This window comes from Melopsittacus undulatus, chromosome 1, assembly GCF_012275295.1.
Source record: "Melopsittacus undulatus isolate bMelUnd1 chromosome 1, bMelUnd1.mat.Z, whole genome shotgun sequence".
NCBI lineage: Eukaryota > Metazoa > Chordata > Aves > Psittaciformes > Psittaculidae > Melopsittacus > Melopsittacus undulatus.
Genome location: NC_047527.1, coordinates 103,875,789 through 103,887,884, shown reverse-complemented (window position 1 = coordinate 103,887,884; position 12,096 = coordinate 103,875,789). Strand labels below are relative to the sequence as shown.

The 12,096-nt window shown below is 42.7% G+C and overlaps 1 protein-coding gene across 4 annotated transcripts in view; it reads left to right on the top strand.

The window, feature by feature from the left end:
- Positions 1–12,096, top strand: part of PRKAG2 (protein kinase AMP-activated non-catalytic subunit gamma 2) — a 216,614-nt gene that overhangs the window by 162,677 nt on the left and 41,841 nt on the right. For 3 of the 4 annotated variants that reach the window (XM_034064345.1, XM_034064320.1, XM_034064383.1), the window contains one exon: positions 3,025–3,106. In XM_034064345.1, coding sequence (XP_033920236.1) covers positions 3,025–3,106 — 82 coding nt within the window. Of the gene's footprint in view, positions 1–2,615; positions 2,787–3,024; positions 3,107–12,096 lie in introns of those variants that run through there. The other variant, XM_034064411.1, reaches the window with a different exon arrangement.

The following is a 12,096-nucleotide window of genomic DNA, read 5'->3' as shown; positions in this document are numbered from 1 at the left end:
AAAACCCAATCTTTCAGTCCCTTTGGTTTTCAGCTGCATCTGTTTCCTGTTCTTACTCAGTGTTGCACACACGCCAAAAGGAGCTAGACTGCAAAGCAAAGAGCAAAATGAATGCCACGATTTGCAGCTGGTCCAGAATTGGTTTAGACAAATTCTAAGACTGCAGGCAGACTGAAGGATGGAGTTTCAGCCTTTAGTTTTCTATTTCCTTTGGGGGTTTTGGGGGCAGTATAGATGTTACAACATAGATATAATGTTACCATTACAAATCTCTGTTACATATTAAATTACTGCCTTTATATTCACTTGAGTTTCTCATAGTACTCTTGATTTAGATGTAGATTCTGCCACTGTGAAACCCTGATCCTGTAGTAAGCTCTGAGGTTACCCACACAGTGTAGCCTGTTACATGAAATAGGTGTAACCGACTTCTCACAAACATACCTGTGTTTTGTGGCAAGTGAAATGCAATGTGCAGCTTTAAAGACTTAGTGTCACTTCCTGCTACAACCAACCCTGGAGTTGTATTTCCTCATGACTGGTGCTTATTAGATAATTATGGGGAGTACATACTTGTTCAGTTTTTTGTTTTGTTTAAAAAAAACAACAAAAAAAACAAAACCAGAAACATGCCAGCTTTTTCCAATCAGATACGTTATAATCTTACTCTTCTCTTAGTTAGGAAAACAGGTTGAGAACTCTTATCAATATTAAGGTACAAGATAAAGACAATAAATTATTTAGAGCTTTTAAAGATAGCTGCCAGAGATAATTAAAACCTTCCAAAGCATTTTAATTAACAGGCTGAAAATACTATAAATTAATCTAAACTGCTCTGCTATCTTCTCTGACTGGTATAAGATAAGAGTATTTATTGAAATCCCAGAAGTCTTTTAAAAATACAACCAGGAATGAAATAGCTTAGGATTTATTTTTGTTTCAAAGGATCTTTAGAGAAAAGAACTGGATATTGTTAATGTCCTCATCTATCATTAAAAGTGTCCCTATAGAGAGGCAGCTTGCAAAAAAGCTGTTACCAGCAGTTAGCTTCCTTGCTTGAAACTTCTCTGGACTGCAGAAATTACAAACAGACAGCTTTCTGTTTTCCCATGGTTTGTAGTTCTCCTCCAATCATAGCTTTAAATTACCTTTCATGCTTTCCTATGTTATACACACATTGCTGTGCTAACATAGATCCATTCTACCATCCCCTCTTGAAAGATTTGCTGAGTTTATAAAGCTTGAGCCTCTCCTTAGGCACCAGTAGATTTTAAATGTTCTCTAATGGTGCCTGTGACTCTTTTGGAGCACCATGCATGTGTGTCTGCCCATAAGATCTGTGCCATTACCAAATAAATAATCTGTTTACCCACCTCTACAGCATCCATTGTCTGACCTGGTCCTGCTGGACTTCCTAAATAGTCAGTGAGGACCTATTCATCATAGTTAAGGAAGACTAGCTATAGCTTACCACATCTCACTGTCTAAGTAAATATAAATTATGAACCTATTTAAAGAATTTCCTTATTTCTACTGATTCTGCTGTAGCCTGGTATACAAGCTCAGATGCATACCTGTAAAGGTGGATGCAACAAGCCCCATTCTTGGTAAGCAGAACCTCTTATGGTGTAAGCTCCATCCTTCAGACACGAGTAACAGCAAGTGGTTTGGGCTGTCAGCATTCTCTGCTCAGGTGCTTGAGGCCAAGCAAAGGGCTTTATACCACCTCATATCCAGCACAGTCGAGAATAGCTCTGAAATACCTGTCTGTAGTGACAGCAATGGTGGGGCTGTCAATTTGGGGTTGTTTTTTGTTTCTTCAAGAATGATTTTTAAAGGATCATCTAGTCTGATGCACTGCATAATGTAAACTAGAATTTCACTAACCCAAAGTCAAGCTCCCCTAACTTGTGGCCGAACAGAAACATGTAATAAGCAGCCAGAGGACAACCTCCCTCCTCCTCCTCCTGAGGGGACTGCTCCGAGGCTAGCTACCGGCTTTGGTAGAGGCGCGGGACTTACAAGAAGACGCCGACATTCGGGCTAATCTTGAATTGTAACTTCTTGAACGTTTTAAATGGAAACGAGCATATCTGTTTCCAGAGCGGCTACCCCGCTATGGCGGCTCGGCCCCTTGCGGGAGTTCCCTCTCACACACAGGGGAAACCCCTCATCATCACAGCCTTCTTCCTCCCCCCCTCCCCCCCCCCCAGAGGGCAGTGGAACTGTCGGCTTCCCCGCCGTTGCCTTGCAGGTGAACGCGCGGGACTATACCAACCCCGTCTTGCGGGGGGAGCTGAGGGCTTTCCTCTCCTCCGCCTCCTCTTGTAGCACTCTAGTCCAAAGCAGCCAGGGGAACAGCCGAGACTGCAGAGACGGCTGCACAAGGCGATTGGTTTGGCAGAGCTCTTGGGGCAGTAAACCTCTCCCTCCCTTTTTTGCGCAGAAATGGTAGTAACCTTCCCCTCCCGCTGCTGACCAACGGGCTTGACTGCAGCAAAATGGAATGTACCAATCCCTTCACCGGAGGGGGGGAGAGGCGGGGGGGAGGCGGGGAAGAGGCGGTGGCGAGGTGTGGCGGGAAGCCCTGTCCGGCGAAAGGGCGCTCGGCCTCCCCGTGCCCCCACCGGCAGCCAACTGCCGCTCCCTCCGTGCGGAGGGAGGCGGTACCGCCGGGAGGCACGGCCGCGGCGCTCCCGGGGGCCGTAGGGTTAATGGGCTGGGCGCCGCCGCCGCGGCGGGGGGAGGAAGGGCGAGTCTCGGGTCCTCCCCCGTCAGTGTGCGCGGTGCGTGTGTAAGAGGCAGCGCGCACGGAGCCGCGCGTGTGGGAGGCCAAGGGGTGGCCGCCGCCCGGCCCCAGCGCTGTCTCACCTTCCCTCCTCTGAGCGCTCGGCGGGAGCAGAGCCAGCCGCCCCCTCAGCGCTGCCACTCCCCTCCGCCGCGCCGGGCTGCTCCGATGCTGCCGCGGGGCCGGTGAGTCCCTGCCTGGATGCTCATCTCCTTCTCCTCTCTTCCCTCCCGCAGGCGGCGGCAGCGGCTCCGGCTCCGTCTCAGCTCCCGGCCGCCTCCGAAGGGATGCTGGAGAAACTAGAGCTCGAAGATGAAGGTAAAAATTAGATGAACGGGGGGGCCGGGGACACCCCCACGCCCAGCGGGGCGTGGGCAGCGGGAAGGGAGCGGGGTATCCCCGCCTGGGAGCCTGCCCCGGAGCGCGCCATGCCCGGGCCGGCCGCGGTGCTGCCGCCTGTGCTGGCCGTGTCCTTCCAGGGCGGGTCGCCAGCCTCCCCCTTCCCCCTCGGCGCGGTCCCTCTGCGGTGCTTTTGTCCCGGTGGGTGCAGCCGGGCTGTGGCTGCAGCCGTGCTCGCCCTCCGCATCGGAGCAGAGGGCAGCACATGTCTGCGGCTTCCCGGCCGCGGCCGCTTTGGCGGGGATTGCTTTTCATCTGCGGTTCCAGTCAGGACTGAGCGAAGGCAACCTTCATGTCGTACCCTCTTCCTCCGCCTCCCTGTAAAATACTCTTTCTCCTTGAATACGTTTGCGATACCAAATATAGACTTTGAGAGCGAGGTGAGAGCGGTGATGGAAAGCTTTTTCAACTCAAGCTTCTACTCCTTACGGATATGCATACATATGTTTAAAGCGGACAGCTGTAAACTAAATTTTCCTTATGTGGCTGCCTTCTTAAGTTGCTCTTGGCTGCCGTATAAAGAGCTGCAGCTTTAACGGAGTGTGCTGTTATTGACAGGGAAACTCCTGGCAAGTTTTTCTCTTGTGAGCACGAAACTGTGCTGTGGAGAAGCATGGATGTTTTTCTCGATCTTACCTCTGAAAGATCCGCATGGGGTATCTCGAGCATTCATGTTCAGGAGGGATTGGATTAGTGGATGCAAATGTGGATGTATAGCTAATCTCTATGCTCAGTATTGTAAAATGGCAAAGGCTTCTTGGGATATGTTGTTTTTTTCTGTAGTTGGTTACAGCTATTTGTAAAATGTAGGACAAATATTTAAGGAAAACTTTGAAAATAGTAGGCTGAGTCATTCTGTGAAAAGAAATAGCTAAACTGGTATGCTAATAAGCCAGCGTCTTGGTTACTAGTGTGCTGCCTGCATTTGTGGGACTGGTCTGAAAAAGTAACACCTCTTATTTTAAGCTTTCTGTGTGTGAGCAAAGGAAGCTCTTAACAACTGGATTCCGTATGTTTTTTTTTTCTTTAGGCGTCCAGACAGAGTTTAAATTGCAATGAAATACTTGTGCCTTTGTGAAGCTTGAACATGATTAAGTATGAATGCTTGGTGCAAAGGATTTGTTGCTAGCTTGTGGAGTTTTTCCCACGTATAGGCTTGTGAAGAGTTGGAAAGTTACTGACTTACAGTTTTGTTTTTGTTTTGTTGTTTTATTACTTTTTTTTTACCTAAAGCTTGTTACTGCTTGGTAGGAGATCCTAAAACCTGCTGAATCACTAGGAGTTAAGCCATTTTTAAAAGGTATTTTAAGCGTCTTTGTAAATTTAGGTATCATAAAATGGTGTATAGGTTAAAGCAAGCAACAAACAAAACCCCAACAACTAGAAAAGAGTTAATTTTGAAACACCTTTGCAATTTTAACAGTGTAACAATACTATTTGGAGACACTTGATTAGACTGAATATCTGTATGTCTCTTCTAAAACACTGCAATAAGATAATGGGAGTTCTTTAGAAATGTTGGTAGGCTTTTACATTTGTTCCCCCCTGTTTTCAGCCTTCTGTTTCACTTTGTCTCCATTCATTTAGATTTAAAACTAAGGCTTTGTCTGTGAATACTCAAGCTGGGTGGGTGAGAGCAGTTCAGGAATCTGTCAAGAGATAATAGCAAAGCTGTGACCGGTTTGAAGTAGTGTGTGAATTTTGAAAGGAAGCAGTTGCCTTAATAGCCTTTGAGACTTAATGAAAGCCTGATTTTAAAGCTGGAGAGGATGTAGGGTGCTGTATTGAGAAAGTAGGATGCAAGTAAGATTAAGGGTGTGAATGTCAGACCAAAACTTACTGTCCAGAATGCTTCTACATGAGGAGGCCTGAAGAAGGAGAATCAAAGAAATTTGAGATGCAGATGAAAATGTGGCAGCTTAGTTGCAGTGTGTGTTTTATGACCTAAATTTTTGCATCAGTTGCTGTAGTTGTATTTGTGGTAATACTGGGGTGGGGGAGTAAAATGACATCTGACAGTATTAACTTCTAATGTTGGACAGCAAGTAGTAAGTGCTCGAAAGTTGAGAAACTTCTTTGCAACCTGGTAAGATTTAATGAAGTGGCTGTAGCCGCACTGTAACTGATGGTCTTTTGTCAAACTTAAGTCTCTCTGCTGGTACCTAAAATTGTGAGTTAAATGAGAAACTTGAAACTTGTTTTGAAGCTGCTTTCCTGACTGCCTTTACTTCTGAAAGCTTCCTCTTGCTAGCTTACCAGTTCCTGTATCCATCAACAGTTGCTAATTGTCATGTGTATCAAATTATGCTTGAAACAGAAAAGCTTAATAAAAAGAGCTAAAAATGAGGCTATGTGCACAGAATACCATCCAGTGTGCTAAGATGGATTTTTGTTTGTCACTCTCAACAGTTACACAAATGAGAAATTGAAAGCAGAGAGGGCATTCATTTAATTTGGATTCTAATTAAGAGGGTTAAATTGAAAAGAAATGGTACTAGAGGGATTTATAGTCTAAGTAGTACCGTAATGAAATACGCAGAGTCTAGCCTGATGATGTGATTTTAGCAAAATGGTATTATCAACTGAAGGGCAGTTTTCTTTGTTATATGCAAAGAAAGACATCGACTTCTGTACACAACTAGGATAGACAGTACTAGATGTGATATTATTGTCTCAGAAGGAAGTGCTGGTAATTTTTTTCCAATTTAAAGCATCTTTACTGGCTGGATTCTCTAGGATTAGTGGAACTTTTTATTGGTGGGTCAGTAGTTCTGTCTAGTGGCTTAATAATAATACTTGTGGTGTGTACTAGAACTATTCATGAGATGATGTTAAACAGCATCAACTGCACTACAGCTGAAATGGGACAGGCTGTAGGCTGATTAAGCGCGCTGAGGAGAAATACTGGATAGGCCAGTGGATATTTATTTTATTTAGGACTCCCTAGAGGACCTTTTTCCCAACAGCACTTGGAGCAGGAAAGTAAAAACTCTAGCATAAGAGGTCCAGAACCTCTTTTTAACTGAAGGATGCTGTGTTTAAAAATAAACAGAAAACTTGTTAGAGTAAAATACTCATCCTGCTCAGTATTCCTTGGATGGGAATGAACTACCTATGTCTCCTCAAAAAGCACTGATGCTACCTGTTGGTGGGTGTGGAGCTTCTCATTGTAGCCTGAAACAGATTAGTGCTGAGTGACCTCTCATAAATATATATAAATGATCAAACCCCAGTGTTCTCATACATACTGTGGGTTTGCTTGTTCAGCTCCAATGTTTGTGCAGTCATGTTTCTATAGTAAGGTTGCTTTTTCTTCTGAACGGTGTCAATAGTAGTCTGAGTTTTATTTTATGGAGGATTCTATGAGCTTGGAGAACAGCAAGGAGAGATTATTTTGAAGATATGAAAAAGGGCTTTAGTTAACAATTTACGACCATTAACTTTAATCTGTTAAACTGGAATTCCAGATATTGTTGTCTTCCAACAGCTACCTGGGCTGTGAGATGAGAAACTGGATTACAGTAGCAAATGAGTGGCAAACACATGCCTGTCAATTGTTTTAATTGGTATAGTTTTAGCATATCATTTTGGAAACTAGGTTTGTTGCAGTGCTGGCTCTCATCCATGTTAATCTCTTCCATTTGCTCATCTTGGGTAATAAGGTAGTAGCTACTAAAAGCTGAATTAACTACTTTTCTGTAGCATCTGCTAAGTCACGGAGGCTTTCTGAAGTATTCTCTGCAGACAGAGTTAAGTTAATTGCAGGGTTCTCCTGGATCTGCTCTCAATTCCTGGTCAGAAAAAAGAATCCTGTGAAGTGCCTACAGTGATTGTAGCATCAGTGTCATGGGACTGATGCACTCGCTTTTTGATGCTCTACTTCTTTGGGTTGCTGCACAAAGCAGCATTTAGACAGTCATTTGAAAAACAGTTTGCATGACAGTGGAATTTCTCCTACTAATGCTCTGGCCTTCATCTCATTCTTCCTGTATCATTCATCTCTTCTGTCACCGCTTGTTTCTGGGTGTCTCCTGAAATAGACATTTACCAGTAATTGCATCTTCTATTAACTAATTGTTGTGTCTGGGGTCATTCCTTCCTTGCTGTGTAGATTTTCTTATTTTGTATTAAAAGTAGTTTCTTATACGGGTCTTCCTGTCTGCCAGCCTCCTGCTGTCAGCTGTATATCTGCATCAGTGTATGAAAACAAATGTTGCTCTGAGACCAAAAATAGTTTGTAATAAAATGCATGTTAGTGCACATACTAGATTTTGTTCGGTTCTTAAGGTTGAAGGATTAGGTGCTCAGGGTAGGAGATAGTCAAGTTAGGGCATTCTTTTGCAAATAGGTTTAATTTCTAATGAACACTCATTATGCGATTCTTAAAGCTGATGTTCTCTGCAGCACAGAAACAGCATCTTGCCCACAGGATGTGCTTTGAGATATCTGGGCACATCACCATAGTGATAGGGGGTGTTTTACATGAACTTTTCCACAGCAGGTTAGAATCCTAAATGGACGTAGTGAGAAATTATTAGATGGAAATGATAATTGGTATTAACAGACATCATATGGTCTTAGAGCTTGCAATTATTTTTTCTTCCTGCTTTAGAGTTATTTTGTGGTGTAATATGAGAGGCACAATAGCAGATTATAAGAAAATCTGATTCCTGTTGCTTTCTGTTCTGGCTGTGTGAACTGAAGTAATTCTGAACTCTTGCATCTGAAACTGTAGACCACTGCTTATTCCACTGAAGTTACTCAGCTTATATTTTTCTGTCATTTTATAACAAAGAATATCAATAGGGCAATTGACTTTCCTGTGATGTACTTTCCAGAGTTGTTAAAGAACAGCAGATCTTGAGTATTCAAAGTTCAGCTTTATTATGACAAATAAGAAATTATGACAAAGTGCCCCACTGTCCTAGGCAACCTCATGTCATTTGTCTGCCAGTTTGCTGTATAGTAAAATCATAGATTTAATTTTTTTTCTTTCTCCTGGAAATTTCCATCTTCAAAGTTGAAAGATGAAAATTATGGATGGAATGACAGGTAACTGAAAATATAAAAGTTTAAATGAGGAGTACAAAACAGCCAATGGGAGTTTTATTGTCTTAGATGAAGACTGTTCCTGCAATCCACATGCATGTCTCTGCTTTGTGTGAGTATTGCACATGGTTGTTCTTGTCAGCCCAGTGCTCACTAGCTTCAAGCAGTCCTGTCTTTGCTTCTCCTATGTACATAACTCTCTTATTCTTAACATGATACTTAGTCGTACACTGAGGAGTGCCCTACTTTGTTTTGACTAGGAAGTAACCAGTTCATAGCAGCTAAAGCTTGCAGTCCTCCTTGGGAAGCAAAACTTCTTAAGCCTTACCCATCTGGGAAGCTGTGCTTTAGTGTACAGCAGAAGGTATGACTGTTACACAGAGTGTGCTCTGAAAGTCTCTGCTTTGGGTCTTGGGGCACACAGGAGCTTCTTAACGGAAAAGCTTCCATAAAACCTTAATGCAGTCAAAATCTCTATTATCCCTAACTTGTACTTGGAGGCAGTGAAATTTGTCTTGCTCAGACTGCCTAGAAAAAAAACCTGGAATAATATTTACCATGGCAATGTGTTGCTTTGGCAAAGCTGCATGCAGCTGAGAACAGCTTTACAGGAAGTGTTGGGGCTGATTGTGTCCAGGTAGTGTTGCACCTGTGTGATTTACAAATATTATCTTCCACATGAAAGCTATTATTGGCTAGCAGCTATCTCTGGGGAATATTAGGACAACCTGGTATTCTCCTACACTTGAAATACATTATTGTTTCAGGTGTCTGTATATCTGTTAGTATCTAGTGGCCAATGTGAGCTGTTGTTTCACAGTAGCCTTTACAGCCGCTCTTGCTAGTGTTGTCACTTTCATTTGCATCAGATGAGGGACAATGTCAGCTCTGTTAATAACTTCCCTACAGAACTTCCTTTATCCAGAAGCTGTTTGGTTTGATAGTGTGCTATCACAGTTGGTAAAACAACTGCTTAATACAATATCAGAGGCTTTGGAAACATAATCTCAACTTCCAAGTGTCCCAAGATCCTCCCTGATCTAGAGGTACTGAGTTAGCAGCATTGTGTGCTTGAGTAATGTTGATGTGGAACATGTGACAATATCTGCATGTCCTTATATATGACTACAAGATGCTGTTATTTGCCTGTGACTGCTTTGCTGAGCATTACCAGGATTAGGTAAGGTGACAGTTGAGGCCTTCCCTCAAAAAATTGCTTGGGTGGTGGTCTGCAATGTTCTGACAGACCTTTCCGATGCCCTGTGTATGCAGGGTTGACAGTATAGATAAGACTGTTATTGTCTTGGTAGTATGCTAACCTCAACTGTTATATTTGGCTGCCACGGTCAGTGTTCTTGGAAAACTTGGTGCCTTGGGGCATGACTGAATACTGAATGAAGGTGACTTGTTTTAAACTCAAGTAATGTCAGTGTGACAAGAATGATAACGGGATATTTGCCTATATTGGCTCCATGTAGCTGTTGCTAAACAGTCATAAGAAATGCTTCTGCGTACTAATCGTCTGCAACAGATGTGACTGTCCTTTAAGATAGGACTTTTTGTAATGTGTGCGGGTTTTTTTTTTTTGATAGCTTGAGGGTGGATGATCTCAAGCTTTGTGGAGCCTTTCTTTAAGTCAGGTGACATCAGCACTGCTTTTTATTAGGAGCTTGCTCTTTGGGCAGCACTTAAGCTGTGTGCAGTTACTTTATTGATTTGGATGTCTTGACTTCTAGAACTGACAGGTGTATGGCATTGCATGTGATTGGGGGGAAGCAGGTAAGCCCAAAACATCTTGAGGAATGTAGCATTTCCAACTATAGGTACAGGAGTTGGTGGTACTGTTTAAGTTCTTGCATAGAATCATAGAATAGTTAGGATTGGAAAGGACCTCAAGATCATCTAGTTCCAACCCCCCCCCTGCCATGGGCAGGGACACCTCACACTAAACCATATTACCCAAGGCTTCATCCAACCTGGCCTTGAACACTGCCAGGGATGGAGCATTCACTACCTCCCTGGGCAACCCCGTTCCAGTACCTCACCACCCTAACAGTGAAAAATTTCTTCCTTATATCCAGTCTAAACCCCTGCTGTTTAAGTTTCAACCCGTTACCCCTTGTCCTATCACTACAGTCCCTAATGAATAGTCCCTCCCTAGCATCCCTGTAGGCCCCCTTCAGATACTGGAATCTTGAAACAAAATGTACCTCCCTATACTGAAACTGTTTGGATGCATGTTGTGGTGGCCTTTTACTCTTCTACGAGTAGAGAGGACTGACAAAGGGTGAATCTGGGAGGTCAGGGGCAAATCCTTCTGTGGAAGAGTTGTACTAGTGGCTAGGATTAACATATAGTCAAAACAGTTTAGTACCAATACAAGCATGACTGGGTGAAAACAAAGTTGAATTTGACTTGTAGGTGTCCAGTTTGGCATCTAGATGGAGCTTTGGAAAGCTTAAGTAACTATCCTTCTAAGAGTAAACCACATCTGAGACTATTTGAACGTGATGTGGATATCTTCACAGTAGCTTTCGAATACTATTTGAGTCAATATCATTTGGTTTTAGATTCTTGTCTCTTCTGCTTAATTTTATATGGATTTTGCTGGTTTATGTGAACTAGTTTGGTGAATTTACCGGTTTTGACTGTGGCAGAAGTTAAATGGCACTCCTGCATTATCTAAAAGCAGTGTTCATATGCTGTACACCAGTGGTTTTATTTGTGATGTGACTTCTCTCATCTCCCTCTTTTTTTTAGGGTTTTTTTAAGGGGTATGTTTTTTGACAATATTATTTTGCTTTTCTCTGTACTGTGACCAAGTGTTAGTTGTGACGCTGGGCATTTTAAGAAACATTCCCTTACACTGTGGTATTCTTCTGCATAGTTTGAACTTCTGTTGATGCAAAGACACAGAGGAAGGAGATACCTGAGGTGCTGAAGAAAGGAGCAAACTAGGGTAGGCATAGAAAAGGGCCATTCATGAGACCAGGAATATAGAACTTGCATTAAAGGAGGAAACTAAAAGGCTTTGCTCATTTAGCTTAGTAAAAGGAAAGCTGAGAAGGGATGTGATAACATTGTGTATGAAAACATCCTGTAAAGGGTGGGAAGATGGTAAACACCAAGGAAGAAAATTAACTGAAGACATTGGCACAAGAGCAAATGGTTATAAACTCTTCCTGTATAAGCTCTGTAAAGTATTCTAACTTCCAGTGTAGTTACTATAGAAGTGAGTTGGTAGGATAGACTTCTAATGCTTTGAATCACTTCAGGGTGAAGCAGGATCACTCTGTGAAAGGGTTTGCGTGATTGCCTTTAATAGAAGACTGAATGCCGCAGTATAGCAGGTGAATGCTTTGCTCTACGCAAGCAGTTGCATGTGTCTTTTCTGCTCTAGTCTTGCTTGAACTCCCTAGTATTTTTTAATCAGTTCTTTAAAAACAAACAAGACAAACTCAAAACACAAGCAAAACATACAAAAACCTTCAAAAGAACAAAGCCCCAAAACAAACAAAAACCTCAGACAGTGCTCTCTATGGGCATCATAGGAGTTGAAGATGAGCTTCTGTGGGACAGAGAATGGATCCGTAGAATTTCTAAACTGGATTCCAGAAAACTATCTAATACACCGTCATGGATGTGTGTTGGATCTCACCTACTTTAGCTAGGAAACTGCTAGTCTTTTTTCTGTATAGCTTCAAGCTACACCTGCCATTAGGTAAATCTTGTAAGTAGTATATTGAAAAAGAACACTTATTAAAGTGTGCATACAGATTCAGAAATTCTAATAAGAAATAGGAATAATAGCTATTTAGAAAATAATGGCATGCGTAGGGAGGGAAGGGGCAGAAATGTGT